The sequence below is a fragment of the Budorcas taxicolor genome, chromosome 8, assembly GCF_023091745.1.
Source record: "Budorcas taxicolor isolate Tak-1 chromosome 8, Takin1.1, whole genome shotgun sequence".
Classification (NCBI taxonomy): domain Eukaryota; kingdom Metazoa; phylum Chordata; class Mammalia; order Artiodactyla; family Bovidae; genus Budorcas; species Budorcas taxicolor.
The window spans coordinates 91404211-91422241 of record NC_068917.1 but is presented as its reverse complement, the minus strand read 5'-3'; the positions used below and the strand labels follow the sequence as shown (position 1 = coordinate 91422241).

Sequence of the window (18031 nt, the reverse complement as noted above, 5' to 3'; positions counted from 1 at the left end):
TATTAATTTGCCTAAAAGTAACAGTAAACTTATTATAGGTTAACATAGCATGTTTTAATTTTAAAAGGTAGCCATTTCCCAAAGTTAAAGTCAGGAGAGGAGAGCAGCCTTGACATTTTAGCAACTCTTTAACACCCAGCTCAGGAGATCTGTTTTGGCATTCAGCTGTTTCACTGTTCTCTGTCATACTGTCTTAAACCCCACTGTACTATACCTCTCTGAGCAAGAGAGTAGGGAAGGCAGATGACACATTCCTATTATCAGGAAAACAGTTTTGACTCTGGACCCCTGAAAGGGTCCTGGGAGTCTCAGAACTTTGAGAACTGCTGGTCTGTCCTAGCCTGGTGCAGAAGTGAGATATTCAGAATGAGTTCAGTAGATTCTGCTTTTGAAATTTTTGTGGGTAACTTGTCCTAACAGAAGATCGTTTTACACAATTATTCTTGGTTTATGCACAGCTGTGTTTCCTATGGTGTTAGCATGTTTGGTACATATGTGATTCAATACAAGATCCTCACTTCAGCAGCTGCTGTGAAGATGTGTAGCTCTGTGGTGACAAGAACAGTCTGTCTTTCCACTGTGGGGTGGCCACAGGCTGCTGACATGACCTGCCTGTGTCTTGATGGATGTCCTTTTGTTTTGTCTGTGTATAGAGTTTCATGAGCACCTAAGGAGTAGTGTTGCTGTACTTATGCCTGTGTTCTAAAAAGAAATAAATTACCAGTTACTTTGGTAGCTGAAGTCTAGTGATCTTTGACTTCTGATGTTTAAAAGTACACATCAAGGTTAGTAGGGCCATAGTTTGATCTTCAGCTCAGTGTTTCTGTGTGTTTGCCATGTGGATGTATTGTGGATTATTATTTTTTAATGGGAACTATTATTTGTTTACTGCCTGCACCCCCAAGTTAAAAAGAGCAGATCCTAGGATAGTCAGTCCCCCTTTCAAGTTAATTCAGCCTGCATGTTCCAAGAAGAAAAGCAAATTTAATGGAAACTGTAGTTTCCTAGAGTGTTCTGAACAGTACCTTAGTTTAACTATGCTCTTGAGTACTTCATGTAATGCATGCTTGGAATTTCTAAGGAATTTCCTTTTTACTGTTGGGATTGTTCAACAATTTTGGTTATCTTTGAGCAGAATTATCTTGGACACCAATGGGTTATGTTGTTCGGCAGACATTATCTACAGAACTGTCACCTGCCCCTAAAAATGTTACTTCCATGATAAACCTAAAGATGGTTGCTTCACCAGCAGATCCTAAAAATGATAGTATGCCATCTTCTGAAGTTTTATCTTTGGAGCCTCCCTACAAAGAGAAACACGTTGTCCATCTTACTGAAAAGGTATGCGACACACTTTGTTCATGTTGCTCTCCTGTACCACTCACTGGATAGTTTTTCTCTCTGAAAGCCTCAATGAAGGTGTTTCATTTGGTACTATAGGCACTAATCTGAGTTGGTTGTACTTGAGGTCTTACTATTTTTTCAAGAGGGACACAAGTATTTGAAGGGCACAAGTGATCCCTTTTAAACATGAATGAGGATGTGTGTTTTAGACCTGTGGTCTTAAAATGTCAGTGACTATTTTGAATTCTTTAAAAGAGAGATGCTGGAAGAAACTTATGCTCTGGTATTTATAAACTACTGCAGTCTTTTGTCTGTTGAATTTACATTGCTACAAGTACTGATAGCAAAATAATTGTATGCCCCATTTTGCAATTATCTAGTATGCTAATTGATTCTTGGTTACTTGCCGCCTACTTACTGTAAGATAGCATTTCAGAATTCATTTTTCCTTTTCAGTTCAAATAATTTTAAGCTGTTATTTTTCAATCCCTAGATTTGTTTCTTGAAGAGCATTTTATAAGGGGAGGCTAGATTTTGTTCTTGTTTTTCTTTCTATACTGATACATTATTTTAGATTGAAGTATGGGGTAGTATTTGTTTTGTACTGGTTTCCTAGCATTTTGAGTATTGGGATACTTTTCAGTATCCAAAGTATCTTAGACCATCCCACACAAAAAAGAATTGTGTGTTTATGCTTGGTTGATTGAGGGAATCTGCGCTGGTGACAGTTAATGGTGAAGTTAGACTGGTGGTGAGACCTCTTCCAGGTAGACACAGAGACGAGACTGGCCAGCTCCAAGGCCCCATCGACATATGGGCGCAGGTTACACAACAGGCCACCATGTTACCATCTAAACCAGCATTTAACACTTTAAGAGTTAACAGATTTTGTTTTATTTTCCTAGCATCTTGAAAAATTTTATTTTATTTTATTTTTTAAAATTATGAGATTATGGTAACACATTTACAAGAGACTAGGAAAATACAGAACAAAGTTACATATAGTTCCCACTATATATTATAATTGTTTAAGTAGATAAATTAAGATTTTTAGTTGGAGTTTCAGTATCACACTCTCAGAAATTAATGGAATGAATGTACAGAGAAGTAAGAGACTATGCTAGACCTGAATAAAAATTATTTTTTAATTAAAGGTGTAAGAGAAGTTTATTGTTAAGAAGTTCCAAAATAAAGATTAGAAAATGAAGATCACTGGTAATCTTATGACCCAGATCACTTTGCATTGTGGTCTTAATGTTTTGGTTATTTTTTCCCCTTCCCTCTAAAACTGTCTGTGTTGTGAGTTTTTATTACTGAAAAAGCACTTGTAATATTACAAAGATTTAATTATGGGAAAGGTCCTTGTCCTATAGCCCTTTGGTCCCCCCTGCTCCAAGAGTCTTCATTAGCAGCCTGCTGTCTGTCCCGCCTTTTGTGGTGATGTGCTCAGTCTCTCAGTCACGTCTGATTCTTCACGACCCCGCAGACTGTAGCCCACGATGCTCCTCTGTCCATGGGATTTTCCCAACAAGAATACTGGAGTGGGTAGCCATTTCCTCCTCTGGGGAATCTTCTTGATCCGGGGGTTGAACCTACATCTCCTGCAATGCATGCAGTCTTTACTGCTAAATCACCTAGGCAACCCTCTGTTCCACCTTAGGGCTCCTGAAAACAGAAATAAATAAAGAAGTTTATTTAGTTTAATTTTTTTTTTAAGAACAGTAATGGGATAATTCTATATATATTACATATGAAAGTTGCCTTTTTCACTTAGCAGGCTACCATGGATGGCCCCTCCGGGTTAGTAGATAAATATTCTTTTTAATTAATTCTTTTTAATAATTATTCTTTTAAATATTCTTTTTAAAAAATCTCTTGAGACTTTTTACCTCTGAAGGGTGAGGTCTCATTGGGGCAAAGCAGGGTCTCAGACATTAAAAATGTCCTGTCCTCTTAGAGCCACCATTGTATTGGAGAGAGACTAGCTGTCTGCAGACCAAGACAGAGTTTGTCAGATGGGGATTAGTGCTCCAAAGACGATGGAGAGTGAGAGCTTAGATAGAGGCGGGATGACTGTTGAGCTAAAATGAGGAAGTAAGTGGTAGCCTAGATCCAGCTATGTGAGTGTTAGGTGCAAAGGGCCTGAAGCTAAAGCGTACTTGACCTGACTGAGGAAAGGCCAGGGGGCTGAGTGGAGAGGGAAGGTGGTGAGGTCAAATTCTGCAGGTCTGGGATGAGCCCAGACAGAGGTCTGAGTCACACGCTACATTGGTGATCCTGAGGTACAGCCAGGTTTAGGAGCCTTTGGGCTGTTGTGATGGAAGTGGCACACCTGGACTCATGGAAGGGCTTCAGGTTGACATCAGTAGGGTCGTTATCATGACCTCCTCAAGCTGAAAACTTAGGTCCAAATCCACCTGTTTCTGCACAGTTGGGTGTGGCATCTGCTTTAATGGATTTTTTCCTTCAGAATCATTCTATCAAATGCTGGCTCTTCGGAAAATAGGGAGTAAGTCTGAGTAAAGTTGCCTTGTGGTTGTACAACTTGATATCTTAATTTTATTCTGATGCATGGAATTAAAATGTTTATTGAATGCTCTAAAAACCATAATTTTTGCTTTTTTTGTTTTTGTGTTGTTGTTGTTGTTAGTCCAAAGCAACACAAGGTGGCAATCCTGAGCAAAATGAAGCCTCAAGAAAGAATAAGAAAAAGAAAGAAAAATCTAAATCAAAATATGAAGTCCTGACAGTTCAAGAGCCACCAAGGATCGAAGTACATTTATATTTATTACTCACCTTGTATGATATAATAAGTGGGTCTTCCTTAATAGAAATACAGGTTCTATTAAGAACCAGAAATACTGGTAGCCCAAGTAAAAAGTCTCTAACATTTTAAAAAACAATTGTTTTCCTAGTGCTAAAAAAATAGGTATCACCCACTTTCTTCACTCCTTCAATTTGGTGTCTCCAGCACAGTGCCCATTTCTTCACTCCTTCAATTTGGTGTCTCCAGCACAGTGCCCATCTCATAGCAGGCACTCAGTAAATATCTGAAAAGAATGAATGAATGGTCTAGAGACAAAACCGCCTGTATTGAAATTTAGCGGTGTGTATGCCATACTAATATATACCATACCCCTCAGTGTCTTCTGACCTGTTTTTCCTTTGCTTTGGCATGCTTGCTTCTGCAGGGCCTCCTTTTCTATTTAAATGTCTTGCTATAACGTGCTCCACTATAGAGAGAAATTTACAATATCATAAATCTGTTGTGGGCCCTGGTCAAGAAGAGAGTATCGCGAGCTTCCAAAAGTGTGCTTTAAATTGTTGTCCTGTGATACTCCAAGAATGTCCTTGTTCTCCAGGAAGCCATCCTGGATTCTGATTATGTTTCTCCTGGGTTGGGAATTATCAGACTCAACAGCCTGGTGCTGACAGGAAGGGTCTCAGCAGTGCTCCCCCCGGCCACCAACTTAGGGTCAAGCCCAAGGTGTTCCCACAAACTTGAGGGGCTCCCAGGGCTTTTGAAACATTTCCTTAAGAATAATGGGATTGCCTATTTGAAAACCTGCGACTGCATTAGAGCATTATTGTTTGGGCCAACAAATAACTCATGTTTCCGCCCCTCATTTTTCACATAATTTCTCCAGGGTGCCTAAAATATTGACAAAAGTACATAAAACATTTTTAAATGATTTAAACATTGTTTAGAGACTTGTTTGTTTTTTCTAACCTAGGATCAGCACACAGGACAGGATGCTTAAATCTCCTGTGTCCCAAGTTGATGGTTTCCCTAAAGAAAACATAGTTGAAGGATGGTGCTTGAATACTCTTGTGCCAGGATGGTTAGAGGCAGTTCGTAGACTGCTTGGTGAACCCATCCTTGAGGCCCCGCGCTCTCTGGGGGCAGGGGCATTCAAACTGAGGTCTTTAAGTCTGTCCTAAAAGTGAAATAAAGCCAAAGTAGTTACATTAGGTTTTGTTTTTGTTCTTTTTTAATAATAACTTCGAGCACTTCTATAGGAGATTTTTATGGAAAGAAAATACGAGCGAAGAAAAGATTGTAGTTGGGCTTATTTGATTCTTGTGATGTGTGAAGAGCTAAAGGGTATGTGGTTTACTTAGGATGCCGAGGAATTTCCCAATCTGGCAGTTGCATCTGAAAGAAGAGACAGAGTAGAGTCACCGAAATTTCAGTCTAAACAGCAGCCACAGGTAATTTTTAGATTGAAACCACAGTTGGTTTAGGCTTAACTTTTCTTGCTAAACTAAAACTCTCAAGAACACCCCCTTTCCAGACGTCTTCCTTCATGGGCACAGGTGGTTTTGTTCTGATTCATTTCTTCACTGGGGAACCGTATCCAGGGTGTTGAAACAAACTTGCTCTTAAGCCAGAACTGCTTCCTGACTTTCGAAATTAGATGATTGGTTACTGCTGTATCAGAAAGGAGGGGAACACATACTGCTTGTCTAAGTTTGATTTAAAGAAAAAACATTAACTTAGTGTATTCAGGAAATAGAAGAATCCTTTTGTGAGGCAGTTCTGTCTGACAGAAGCATAGTCAAGTAGTCAGGATCAGAGAAAGAGATGAATCTCCTTGTACCTCAGCCCCACTGTGGATTCAGGAATGAGTTTGTAGTTCATAATCTAGATGGGAACTTGTGTCCTTTGAGCATTTTCATTGTCCTTTTGCCTCTCAAAGCGGGGTGGTTTTTTTCACATTTATGAAGAGTAAGATTCTTACCCCTGTAGCTTTGCATTCCCATGTTGTAGTTTGGGCATCTTCTGTCCCCGCAGAGGTCTCTAGGTGCCAGTACTGTGCTTAGCACTCCCTCTTGCAATGAGCGCTCACCCAGTGTGACTTTGGCATCAGGGAAGAGAACAGTGGCTGGAGGGCCGGAGCGGAGGCACTAAAGCACCAGAGACAACATGCCCATACAGCCTTTATATAGTCTCAAAACCCATGTCACAGTTATTTCAGAAATGACACTTGTTTAGAGTATACCTGACTTTGTGCCTAAATTTAATACTTAGGACTTGTGTACATTTTTTGCTGTGCCCTGTGATTTCATGGTAGGTAGCTTTGCTCACTTAGGCAGTTGGAGGGCAAAAGGCGCTAGTGAGGCAGCAGTCCTAACCAGCTAGCCTCACGCAGACTCTGCAGCCAGGAACTGTATTCCAGCCTTTGTTCCTTATCTGTAGGTGTATGCTCTTATTTATTCATAATGGAGATGCAAACAGAAATGCCAGTGGCTTAATTAAACTTGCGTTAAGAAGGGAGAAGGAAATAAGCAACCTCGGTGGTAATATTGGCAGATAATTTGGAATTGATGGGTCTTTTCTTTAATTACTTTTAATATCAAGATTTTTATAATATCTGTATCTGTCTTTTTTTATCCTTAATTATATGGCTTTTTATTATAAAATGAAAAGTACAGTTTGTAAAATAAAGTATTATGAGTAAACTTCTGATTTTTAACTTTTTAGAATAATTTTAAAAGTAGTAGAAAGAAAAGCCAGATTCCAGTACAGTTGGATTTGGGAGGAATGCTAACCGCACTGGAAAAGCAGCAGCACTCCCCGAATGCAAAGCAGTCCTCCAAACCAGTGGTGTTCTCAGGTAAAAGAGCTTGTTCGTTTCAGACAAATAATTGACGTCTTTTTCAGGTGACTATTTTGTAACGGTCTTCTCTTGTAATCAAAAGTTGAATGAGTGAAAGTCACTTAGTTATGTCGAACTCTTTGCAGCCCCATGGACTGTAGCCTTGCCAGGCTCCTCTGTCCATGGAATTCTCCAGGCCAGAATACTGGAGTGGGTAGTTGTTCCCTTCTCCAGAGGATCTTCCCAACCCAGGGATCGAACACAGGTCGAATTGCAGGCAGATTTTTTTTTACCATCTGAGCCACCAGGGAAGCCCAATCAAAAGTTATTGATATATAATCAAAGTAGTGTAGTGCTGGAATGAGGATAGATGTAGACCAGTGGAATAGAATTGAGAATCCAGAAATAAACACACATATCTGTGGCTAGTGGATTTTTGATTAGGAGTGTTGTTTATTAAAAGGACAAAGAACAATCACTTAAAAAATGGTACTAGGACAACTGTTTTAGCATTTCCATATGCTAAAACAATAAAGTAGTACTGTTAACCTCACACCATATACAAAAATTAACTCAAAATGGATCACATTTAAAATATGAGCTAAAACCTTGAAACTGTTAGAATAAATAAAACAGGATAAATCTTCATGACCTTGGATTAGATGATGCAGTTTCAGAAAGGACTCCAAAAGCACAAACAACAAAAGCAAAAATAGGTAAATTGGATTTCATAAAAATTGAAAACTTGTACCAAATGATGTTATCAAGACAGTAAGAAAACAACTTGCAGCATGGGAGAAAATATTTAAAAATCATATATCTTATAAGCATTTAATATACAAATATATAGGAATTCCTATAGTTCAATAACTCTTATTACAAAATGGGCAAAGCTCTTGAAAGACATTTCCCCATTAGAAGATACACATATGGCCAGTAACACACAACAAGATACTCAACACCATTAGTCATTAAAGAAATACAAGTTAAAACTACTTTGGAGGTAATTCTTCAAACTTACTATGATAACTAATCAGAAATGTGGAAAACAACAAGTGTTGGTGGGGATTTGGAGAAACTGGAACTGTTGCTGATGAAAACATTAAATGGTGTAGTTGGAAAACAGTTTGGAGATTCTAGAACGCTAAGTAGAGAGTTGTTGCGTGACCTAGCAGGTGCCCTGGTCTGAATGTATCCGAAAGAATTAAAAACAGAAACTCAGTCACTTGTACACCAGTGTTCATAGCAGCATTATTTGTAGTAGTCCAAAGGTGTAAGCAGCCCAAATGTGTATCAACAAATGAATGGGTAAACAGAAGGTGGTATATACATATAATGGAATACTCAACCTTAAAAAGGCAGGAAATTCTATCGTAGAAAGAATGTAGATTAGAGGTTACCAGGGGTTGAGGGGAGTAGGGAATGAGTAGTTACTGTTTAATGGGGACAGATTTTTATTTTGGGGCATGAAAAAGCTTTGGAAATGGGTAGTGGCGATGGTTGCAACAATATTTTGAACATAATTGATGCCACTGAATTGTGAAGTGAAGAATGGTTAAAATAGTGGGTTTTATATGTTTTTACCGCAAAAATTTTGAAGTTAATTAAGTGTGATGGTTTTAAGAAATAGGTTTTATTAAAAGATGGTTTTCCACTGGATGTGACGACCTGGTGAAAATCTTATAAGTACTCTGTGCAGGTTATAAAGCTGCATTTGGTAGAAATGAATTAACCTGCTTGTCCATGGGAACACAGCAGGTGGCAGTGTTAACTCCTTAGTGATGTAGTCATTTTCTCTGAATCATGCCTGAGAGCCAAGACAGTTAAAATTGGTAATATGTCATACAAAGAAATAATGTTCATTTGCCACCATAGTCTTGTAGGTATGTTTCTCTCTGAGGTGGTTTAAAAGTGAAAAATAGGATCCAGGAAATGATGAAGCTTACTTTTTTTTTTCCTGAAGCATTTTTAAGCGATTCATCATGTAATTTTACTTATAAACCCCTCCTTCTGGAGAGGGAAATGGCAACCCACTCCAGTATTCTTGCCTGGAGAATCCCACGGATGGAGGAGCCTGGTAGGCTACAGTCCATGGGGTCTCAAAGAGTTGGACACGACTGAGTGACTTCACTTTCACTTTCTGGTGATAATTTTATTATGGCATCAATCCTAGAAAGGATAAACATAATTTGTTTCCTCAAGGGAAGGGAAATAGAATATTTTTGTTTTTTCCAGAAATTTTCAAGCATCTGGAAAAGCTGAATAAAATCATGCAGTGAATACCAATGTACTCACCACCTAGACTGTACAGTTGTTCCTAATTTTTCTCAGTCACATAACTTTTCCAGAGGTCAGCCAACTATATCCTGCTGGCTGTGAGTGTGTATGTGTGCTCAGTTGTGTCTGACTCTTTGCACACATACAAAGAGTGTGTGTGTGTGTGCACTGTAAGCTCACCAGGCTCCTCTGTCCATGGAATTTTCCAGGCAAGAATACTGGATTGGATTGCCATTTCCTACTCAGGGGATCTTCCCGACCCAGGGGTCAAACCCATGTCTCTTGTCTCCCCTGCATTGGCAGATGGATTCTTTACCACCACACCACCTGGAAAGCAACCTGGATACTTGTATTATTAGAACACAACCAACACACATTTATTTAAGTATTATCTGTGGCTGCTTTTGAACTAGAATGGCATATGAGTGTTGAAATACGTATGCTCATTAGCTTAAAATATTTACTCTCTGGCCCTTTAAGGAAGTTTGCTGATCCCAATCTATCCATCAGTTTATCCAGTATCAATCTACTTGTATTTTATTTTTGCTGCATTTCAAAGTAACTTGCAGACATCAGTGTATTTTACTCCCAAGCATGCATATCATTAATAGAGTTCAGTATTTGTGATTCCTATTTTCCTTTGGTGGCAAAATATGCATTTAATGACATGCACAGATCTTAGATGTATCATTTTAAGAGTTCTGGCAAATATATAACTTTGTAACCCAAACTTCTGGCTGTGTAGATCATCATCACCACCTTTGAAATTCCAGCCCCTTCCCATCCCAGTCAGTCCCTGCTGCTACTTGCAGGCAGCCAAGGCCCTGATTGTTTTTTCTGCCATTTCCTGCCATAGACTGTTTTTTCCTGCCCTAGAACTTAATATAAATGAAATCTTAGTTTGTTGGTGGAGGTGGAAGTTTTTTGAAGCTGAAAATTCTAAAATTCTAAATGCTGTTTCTCATATGGATTATTTTATATGGGCTGCTGAATGGTATAGTCAGAAGTTTCCTAAATAGCCTTCTCATAGGTATACCAGAAGTAAGTCTTCATGAATTTCATAGTGACCTTAATTAAAAGCCCAGAGTACAAATTTAAAATGTGTGAGTGCAGTTAATTTAGTCCAAGTATACAGTGGCTGAGGCACCAGTTGATAACGTGTCCCTGAACCCAGTAGTTATTTTTCATGCAGTATCACCAGGACTGCCAGCAATGGCACTACTTGGGAGCAAGCTGAAAGTGCAGGTTCTGGGAACACCTCTGATGTGGTACAGTTAGAACCACTTGGTATGGGATGGGCAATAGGTGTTTTTAACAAGCACACAGTGGGACTTTTGGTTTTGTTTTTTCCTTGTTTTTCACTTTTTGTGGTGGAACATTTAAAACATAGTCAAAAGTAGAATATGATAAAGACTGCCACCATATGCCCATTACCCAGCTCCATCAGTTACCAACATTTTGCCAGTCCTGTTGCATCTGGAACTCTGTTATTTTCCCCTGAAGTACTTGTAGACATCATGTCATTTAACCTGGAAATACATCAGTCAGTATCTCTAATTGATGGTGATTTTATTTTTAATTGATGCATTCTGCCATTCTCCCTTCTAATAACAATAAAAATTATTTTTTTGTTAGCATCTTGTATCCAGTCTGTATTTAAATTTCCTCCTCAATGATTTTGGTGATTTTTTTCATTTCAGGATCATACATCACATGTATGAATAATTCTTAAATGTATCAAAGCTTAGGATCACTGCCTTCTTAGGTATTCCTCCTTCAAATTTACTTTGCTCAGCGTCTGTTTGGGAAAGGTCTGCAGTGTTGGCCTTTCCAGAAAAGTCAGGAAAGTGCTTGGCCAACCTCTGATTCTGAAAAATGTAGTTTCTTGGGGAGCCTGCAGGGAAGCATGTGAGCTACTAACTGAATGTTCTAGACCTCCAACCAAAGGTAAAAGCAAGAAAAGTGAGGGAACTACCTCTGAGGCTATATAAAGTGGCTCTTTTGCAGCTAGATTCAAGTTGGACCTTTTTAGATGGAATTGTATATGAAGTCCGAGACAATTTGGCAAGAAGTAGGGGCCCTCAGTCAGATGATATTTTTAAGTAGCTTGAGGTTGTTAGATTGTAAGGTTGATTATTGGGTTGTTGGATTTTGGTAGTATTGAAAGGATGTTTTGGCCACAGATCCCAGTAATGCCCAGATACTGACATGTCCATCATCAGTAATGGAACCGTTCTTACCAGAAAAAGTAAAAATTAGCTAAGAGGAATTCAGTTTCTCTTTATTTTTAGATTCAGTTCAGTTCAGTTCAGTCACTCAGTCCTGTCCGCCTCTTTGCGACCCCATGAATCGCAGCACGCCAGGCCTCCCTGTCCATTACCAACTCCCAGAGTTCAGTCAGACTCACGTCCATCGAGTCAGTGATGTCATCCAGCCATCTCATCCTCTGTCGTCCCCTTCTCCTCCTGCCCCCAATCTGTCCCAGCGTCAGAGTCTTTTGCAGTGAGTCAGCTGTTTGCATCAGATGGTCAAAGTACTGGAGCTTCAGCTTTAGCATCATTCCCTCCAAAGAAATCCCAGGGCTGATCTCCTTCAGAATGGACTGGTTGGATCTCCTTGCAGTCCAAGGGACTCTCAAGAGTCTTCTCCAACACCACAGTTCAAAAGCATCAATTCTTCGGTGCTCAGCTTTCTTCACAGTCCAGCTCTCACATCCATACATGACCACAGGAAAAACCATATCCTTGACTAGACGGACCTTAGTGGGCAAAGTAATGTCTCTGCTTCTCAATATGCTATCTAGGTTGGTCATAACTCTTCTTCCAAGGAGTAAGTGTCTTTTAATTTCATGGCTGCAGTCACCATCTGCCGTGATGGTGCAAAAAATAAAGTCTGACACTGTTTCCACTGTTTCCCCATCTATTTCCCATGGAGTGATGGGACCAGATGCCATGATCTTAAGTTTTCTGAATGTTGAGCTTGAAGCCGACTTTTTCACTCTCCACTTTCACTTTCATCAAGAGGCTTTTTAGTTCCTCTTCACTTTCTGCCACAAGGGTGGTGTCATCTGCATATCTGAGGTTATTGATATTTTTCCCGGCAGTCTTGATTCCAGCTTGTGCTTCATTCAGCCCAGCGATTCTCATGATGTACTCTGCATATAAGTTAAATAAGCAGGGTGACAGTGTACAGCCTTGACACACTCCTTTTCCTATTTGGAACCAGTCTGGTCCATGTCCAGTTCTAACTTGCTTCCTGGCCTGCATACAGGTTTCTCAAGAGGCAGGTCAGGTGGTCTGGTATTCCCATCTCTTTCAGAATTTTCCACAGTTTATTGTGATCCACATAGTCAAAAGCTTTGGCATAGTCAATAATGCCAGAAATAGATGTTTTTCGGGAAGTCTCTTGCTTTTTCCATGATCCAGCAGATGTTGGCAATTTGATCTCTGGTTCCTCTGCCTTTTCTAAAACCAGCTTGAACATCTGGAAGTTCACGGTTCAAGTATTACTGAAGCCTGGCTTGGAGAATTTTGAGCATTACTTTACTAGCGTGTGAGATGAGTGCAATTGTGCGGTAGTTTGAGCATTCTTTGGCATTGCCTTTTCTTTGGGATTGGAATGAAAACTGACCTTTTCCAGTACCAAATACTCCTACAAGGGGCTTTCTTGCCAGAACACAACTTAAAGGCCTTTGGTGGCTTATATCTATTCTGGAGCCCAGGTTTGGTCTTCCCAACTGGCTGAGCAGATTAATGAGGAGGTGAATGCTTTTACCAGCAGCATAGGGAAGAGTAACTTTGGCCACCTACCAGTGTCTTTAAGATGTGTTTCTGGTAGACAGCTTATAATTAGAGCTTTCTGTTTAATCCAGGCTAAAAATCTCTTCCTTGTTGAGTGTTGTGCTTGGTTCATTGTTCATTCACGTTTAATGCTATTGTTACAGTGGTTGGATTTACTGCTGTTACTATTTTTTTTTCTGATTCTTTCATGTCTTAATTTATTCCTCTGTTCCTTTTTAACTGTTTTATGTTAAATAAATACATAGTACCATTTTGATTCCTTTGATTTTTTTCCTTTACTTAAAAAAATTAAATTTCTTAAAAGTAAGAAAGTAAGTTGTTGCTTGTAAATAAATCAATCAATCAACAAATTCAGTCCTTGTTTACCTAGAAACGTCTATATTTTAGATTCGTTTTTTGAAGGATAGTTTCACTGGATATAGAATTCTTGATTGACAGGTTTTCCCCCTCACTTCTTTGAATGTCATTCCATTGCCATCCTGCCTCCGTTGTTGCCAGTGAGATTACTTGTCTTGTTGTTGCACTTTCTGTGATGTTTTTCCCTTGCCGTTTTTGTTTTGACCTTCAGCAGTTTGACTATGATGTTTCTATGTGGGAATCTCTGTATACATCCTACGTTTGGTTGAGTAATATTTATCCTATTTTGAGTTTGTCAGTTGAAATATTCATTGAATTTGGGAAGTTTAGGGTCATTATTTCTTCAAAATATTGTCTTTTCTCTTTCCTCTCCTGGCACTCACATTATATATATACACTAGTATACTTGTTGTTGCCCCACAGGTCTCTGGAGGCTCTTTTAAAATCTTTTCTTTAAATTGAATGGTTTCTGTTGATTTATCTTCAAGTTCATTGATTTTTCTACCATTTCCAATCTTCTGTTGAGCCTTTCTCCTTTATTATTTGTATTTATTGAAATTTTGGGTTTATTATCTTGTCTCACAGTTGCCTTCATTTCTTGGTCAGCTGGGGGCACTCACTCAAAGACAGTTTCTGTTAACTTCCTTTTTTCTTTAGGGTGGGTTATACTTTCTTGTTTCTTGGAAAGTTTCACAATTTTTTGTTGAATAGTGACTTTTAGTTAATACATTGTTGCAACTGGGTATTTTAGTTTTTCCTTCTGAAAGTAGTCGTTGTGATGGGGTGCTTTTTGTCTTGTGTAAGGAACTGCCTGGTCTGAGTCTGGTTGCTGCCTTCCCCACAGTGTGTGGTTGCTGATGTCTCTGCCTAGTTGTTTTCTTGTTTTTCGGTCACCTTTCCAGGAGTCACTCCTGTGTCTACGCAGTACTTTAAAAACATGTACCAAAATTAAGGAGGGTGGGTGAAATATATTTGGAAAAACACTGACGGTTGTTGAAGCCGGACAGTGAATACATGGGTTTGTTGTTATACATTCTCTTTTATTTGGTGTGTGTTTAGAAGTTTTCCTAATTAAAAAGTTGGGGGAAAGTAGGCACAAATTAACTATTCCCTTGGAACAGGAACAAGATGGGAAGTAGAGCAGAACCACAGTGTGCAGTGGAAGTGTTTGGAGCAGTGATCATGATCATGTATTTACTCTCTGCAGGGAATTTAGGAACGTATGTCTAGAAAACTGAAGAGAATCAACTCGAAATATTGCTAGGATCTTAAAGGGCCTTTTAAGATAGTGAGGTAGAAGATATATAAACATGAGGTAGAAGGAAGCCAGTGGCCAACTTCTGCAAAGGCAGGGTAAGCTGCAAATCATGGAGTAAAAGGGGCAAGCTACCTGGAAAAGCTCTTCATCAAAAAATGAGACCCAAACGCATCATCAGACTTAGCTGAAAAATGTAGGAGGTTTGATTATGGGGATAGGAAGCTGGTTCCCTCAGGGACAGTTTGATGGGGATGAGGAAGGTTGTGGGGATGGGCAGGTGGCACAGGGAGCTCCTGAGACAGATCTGCAGCGAGCCTGCCTATGGAGCCTGGCAGGTGGTGGGTGGCAGCCTGAGCTGTGTGTCCCTGCTGTGTTGCAGTTGGGGCAGTGCCTGTCCTCTCCAAAGACTCCATGTCAGGGAAGAAGGGCCACCGCCTTGCCCAGGTGAAGACCCCGCACAACCCGTTAGACTCCACCTCCCCCATGACGAAGAAAGGAAAGCAGAGGGAGGTCCCCAAGGCCAAGAAGCCAACCCCGTTGAAGAAGGTATGTGGTGTTTTGTTTGAAATCAGGCACGAGTAAACTTGTAGGCTGCTGTATCCATTCTACTTCTTTCGACTCTTAGGTTTTTAGATTTTTAACATTTACTCTCATTTGAACCTGCTTTTAATCAAGATGCAAGCATGATTCTTTGAAAGATGATCCCTCGCTCTCCCCTCGTGGTGTGCAGAGCACCTCAGCTGCTGGAGGGGGAGGCCTTATTTATTTATTCATTTCATACATATTCATGTCCATACTTCGGAATGACATGGACAGAAATCCAGAAATGGGGGGAGTCTGTTCTCCTTTACATTTTTTACCCTCATCTTAACCCCAAGGCATTGTGTCTGATGCTCTGATTTGGTAAATATTGGACACTTCCTGCCACATGTCTTTGATTTAACTCTCAAAGCAGCCTGTGGGGTATGGTGAGTCTCAGATGGAGGAAGGCGTGCCTTGCCTGGGGTCAGATTGAGCTGCACAGTTGCATCAGAGCCCAGGTCTCATATGCCCTGCTCTGTTTCCCCAGGGGAGCCTGCTGTTCCTGGGCCACGGGTGAGAGGATTGGGCTGCTCACAGGGAGGGGGCAGGCGGCGGGGGAAGTAAGGGCACAAATAGGTACAATGCCAGCCAGCTGAATGTGGGTGGCTTATTTCACAGAAGAGCTTATTTTCAGATGTGAGTTTAGGTATTTCAGTCGTTTATTTAATTTTAAAGATTATTTTGAAAGAACGGCAAGAGAGAAAGCAGCAGCGTCTCCAAGAAAATGCTCTGAGCCCAGCTTTTCCCAGTGACGATGTGCAGGATGTGCAAGATGAAGAGAGCGGCGGTGACGACCAGCTCCTCAGGCCGCCTGTCGTGTTAGGTATTGAGTTCCACTGGTTTGCTTCTTAAAGAATCCCTCGGCAGGAGTAACCACGTACACAGCCAATTGTCTGGCCTTTGCCCAGCCCCAGTCCCTGTGTGGTAAAAGCAAGTGGGCCTTGAGCTTTGGGAATGCAGACGTTTTTCTGTGTCCTAACTTGACAGTAAGAGGACCTCCCTGTGAACAAGTGGAGCTTCTGGTGCCTCTGCTTTTCGGGGCTGTGAGAGAGAAAGGGGTGAAGCCCCTGAGCTTGATGTGTGTGATACTCGATGGTCCTTGCAGTTTGAAATGGCCATGAGAATTAACACCGTTAACTGCAAAGCTGCTTGCCCACAAGTGTGTGAGACATGGTGTCATTCCAAAAGAAATGGGTTAAGTAAGCTTTTTATTGACTTATCCTTTCAGAACAGTACACAGATCATACCCAGTTCAGAAGCAGAATGGCCCCCCAGTCCCCATGATTCTGGTCCAAGGCCTCACCCCTGTCTGCAGTTCACCCATGAGCTTTCAGGCTTCATTCCAGTGGAATCTTAGGTGTTGTTCTGGCCTGCAGTATGTCTGTGGCCTGTAAAAGTAGTTCCTAATTGTCAGTGCGGCATAGCACTCAGGTGTACAAACATGCCAGGTGGCACGTGGGTGTTGTGCGAGTTTCCACATGGGCTCCGTTAGAAGCAGAGATGCTGTGGCTGCTTGGGGTGTATATAAGAAATGCGAGCACACCTCGTGCTGGAATTTCCCCCTGGTGCATCTCCAGCCTGAGTCCACTGGCATCCACCCTAGAGGCCCCTGCCACACAGGCTGCCCAGGGTTTTATGAGCTACACCCATGGGTGGCGGAGAGGCCAGCTGCTGAGTCCGGGTGCTCTGACAATGCTGTTGTGGAGGCACTGTCGCGTTTCCTGCCCCAAGCCCCTCAGTCTGTGCACTGAGCCCCGCGGGGGCCCTGCTGTAACTTCTTTCTCTGAAACTCCAGGGGAAGTGAAAGAGTCCGTGTCCTGTGTTCCTGTGGCAGAGAGCAAGTCAGAGGAGCAGCCGGGAGCTGAGCCCCAGAAGGAGACGGAGGCCTGCCCCAAGATCCACAGCCGGCGGTTCCGGGAGTGAGTGAGCCGGGGCATTGAGCTCACTGCGGGACTTGGGGCGCTGTGCTCAGTCTGATCTTGGGCCTCGAGTTCTTTGCCTGCCATGCTCAGCACAGTAAAGCTGGGCCATGGTGTTGTGTCCTCCTGGTGGAAGGTGGCTAGGACCTGGTCTTAACACATGCCAGGGCTACATAATCTGCTCACGACAGGTTTCTGTCCTCATTCCGTGATCCCAGAGGTGCCCTTGAAGCCACTTTTGTGATTGGGAACGGGTAGTAAGGTGACAGCTCATGACGTGAGGTCCCTTTCTGTGTGTAATTTCTTAGGGTGCTCTGCTTCTTTCCCTCCCACTTTTCTTCAGGGTAGACTCTGTAGATGTTTGTCTTCACGAGGAGAGGTGCCCAGGAGTGGCTGCCCTGGGGATGTGGGGCCCAGAAGTCTTTGTCCCTTGTGGTTGGGGGTGAGGAGGATGCCTCCATCCATATCTTTTATAAAATTCTGTTGGTCAGAATCCTACCTTTTTGACTGGCATTACTCATTAAAAGCATGATTTCTTGAGAGGAGCCGAGCTGCCCACACCTCCTCTGAGATGTGCCAGGAGCAGCACGCCGGACTGTCACAGCCAGAGGAAAGGTGACCGTGTCTAATGTTCCCTTCAGCTACTGCAGCCAAATGCTCAGTAAAGAAGTTGACGCCTGTGTTACGGACCTGCTGAAAGAGCTGGTGCGTTTCCAAGATCGTATGTACCAGAAAGATCCAGTCAAGGCTAAGGCCAAACGCCGACTTGTGCTGGGGCTGAGGGAAGTCCTCAAACATCTGAAGCTCAGAAAGTTGAAATGCATCATCATCTCTCCAAACTGTGAGAAGATACAGTCGAAAGGTAAGGGTACCGTGTGTCCCTGGGTTGTGGCT

At 41.5% G+C, this 18031-nt stretch overlaps 1 protein-coding gene across 2 annotated transcripts in view; it reads left to right on the top strand.

Annotated features, from left to right (window-relative positions):
- The window catches only part of SECISBP2 (SECIS binding protein 2), a 36938-nt gene that overhangs the window by 9898 nt on the left and 9009 nt on the right, over window positions 1–18031 (top strand). For both annotated transcript variants that reach the window (XM_052645371.1, XM_052645368.1), the window contains exons 7-14: window positions 1136–1341; window positions 3995–4117; window positions 5467–5556; window positions 6830–6962; window positions 15016–15182; window positions 15894–16041; window positions 17014–17137; window positions 17779–17999. In XM_052645371.1, the coding sequence (XP_052501331.1) occupies window positions 1136–1341; window positions 3995–4117; window positions 5467–5556; window positions 6830–6962; window positions 15016–15182; window positions 15894–16041; window positions 17014–17137; window positions 17779–17999 (1212 nt within the window). The remainder of the gene's footprint in view (window positions 1–1135; window positions 1342–3994; window positions 4118–5466; window positions 5557–6829; window positions 6963–15015; window positions 15183–15893; window positions 16042–17013; window positions 17138–17778; window positions 18000–18031) is intronic.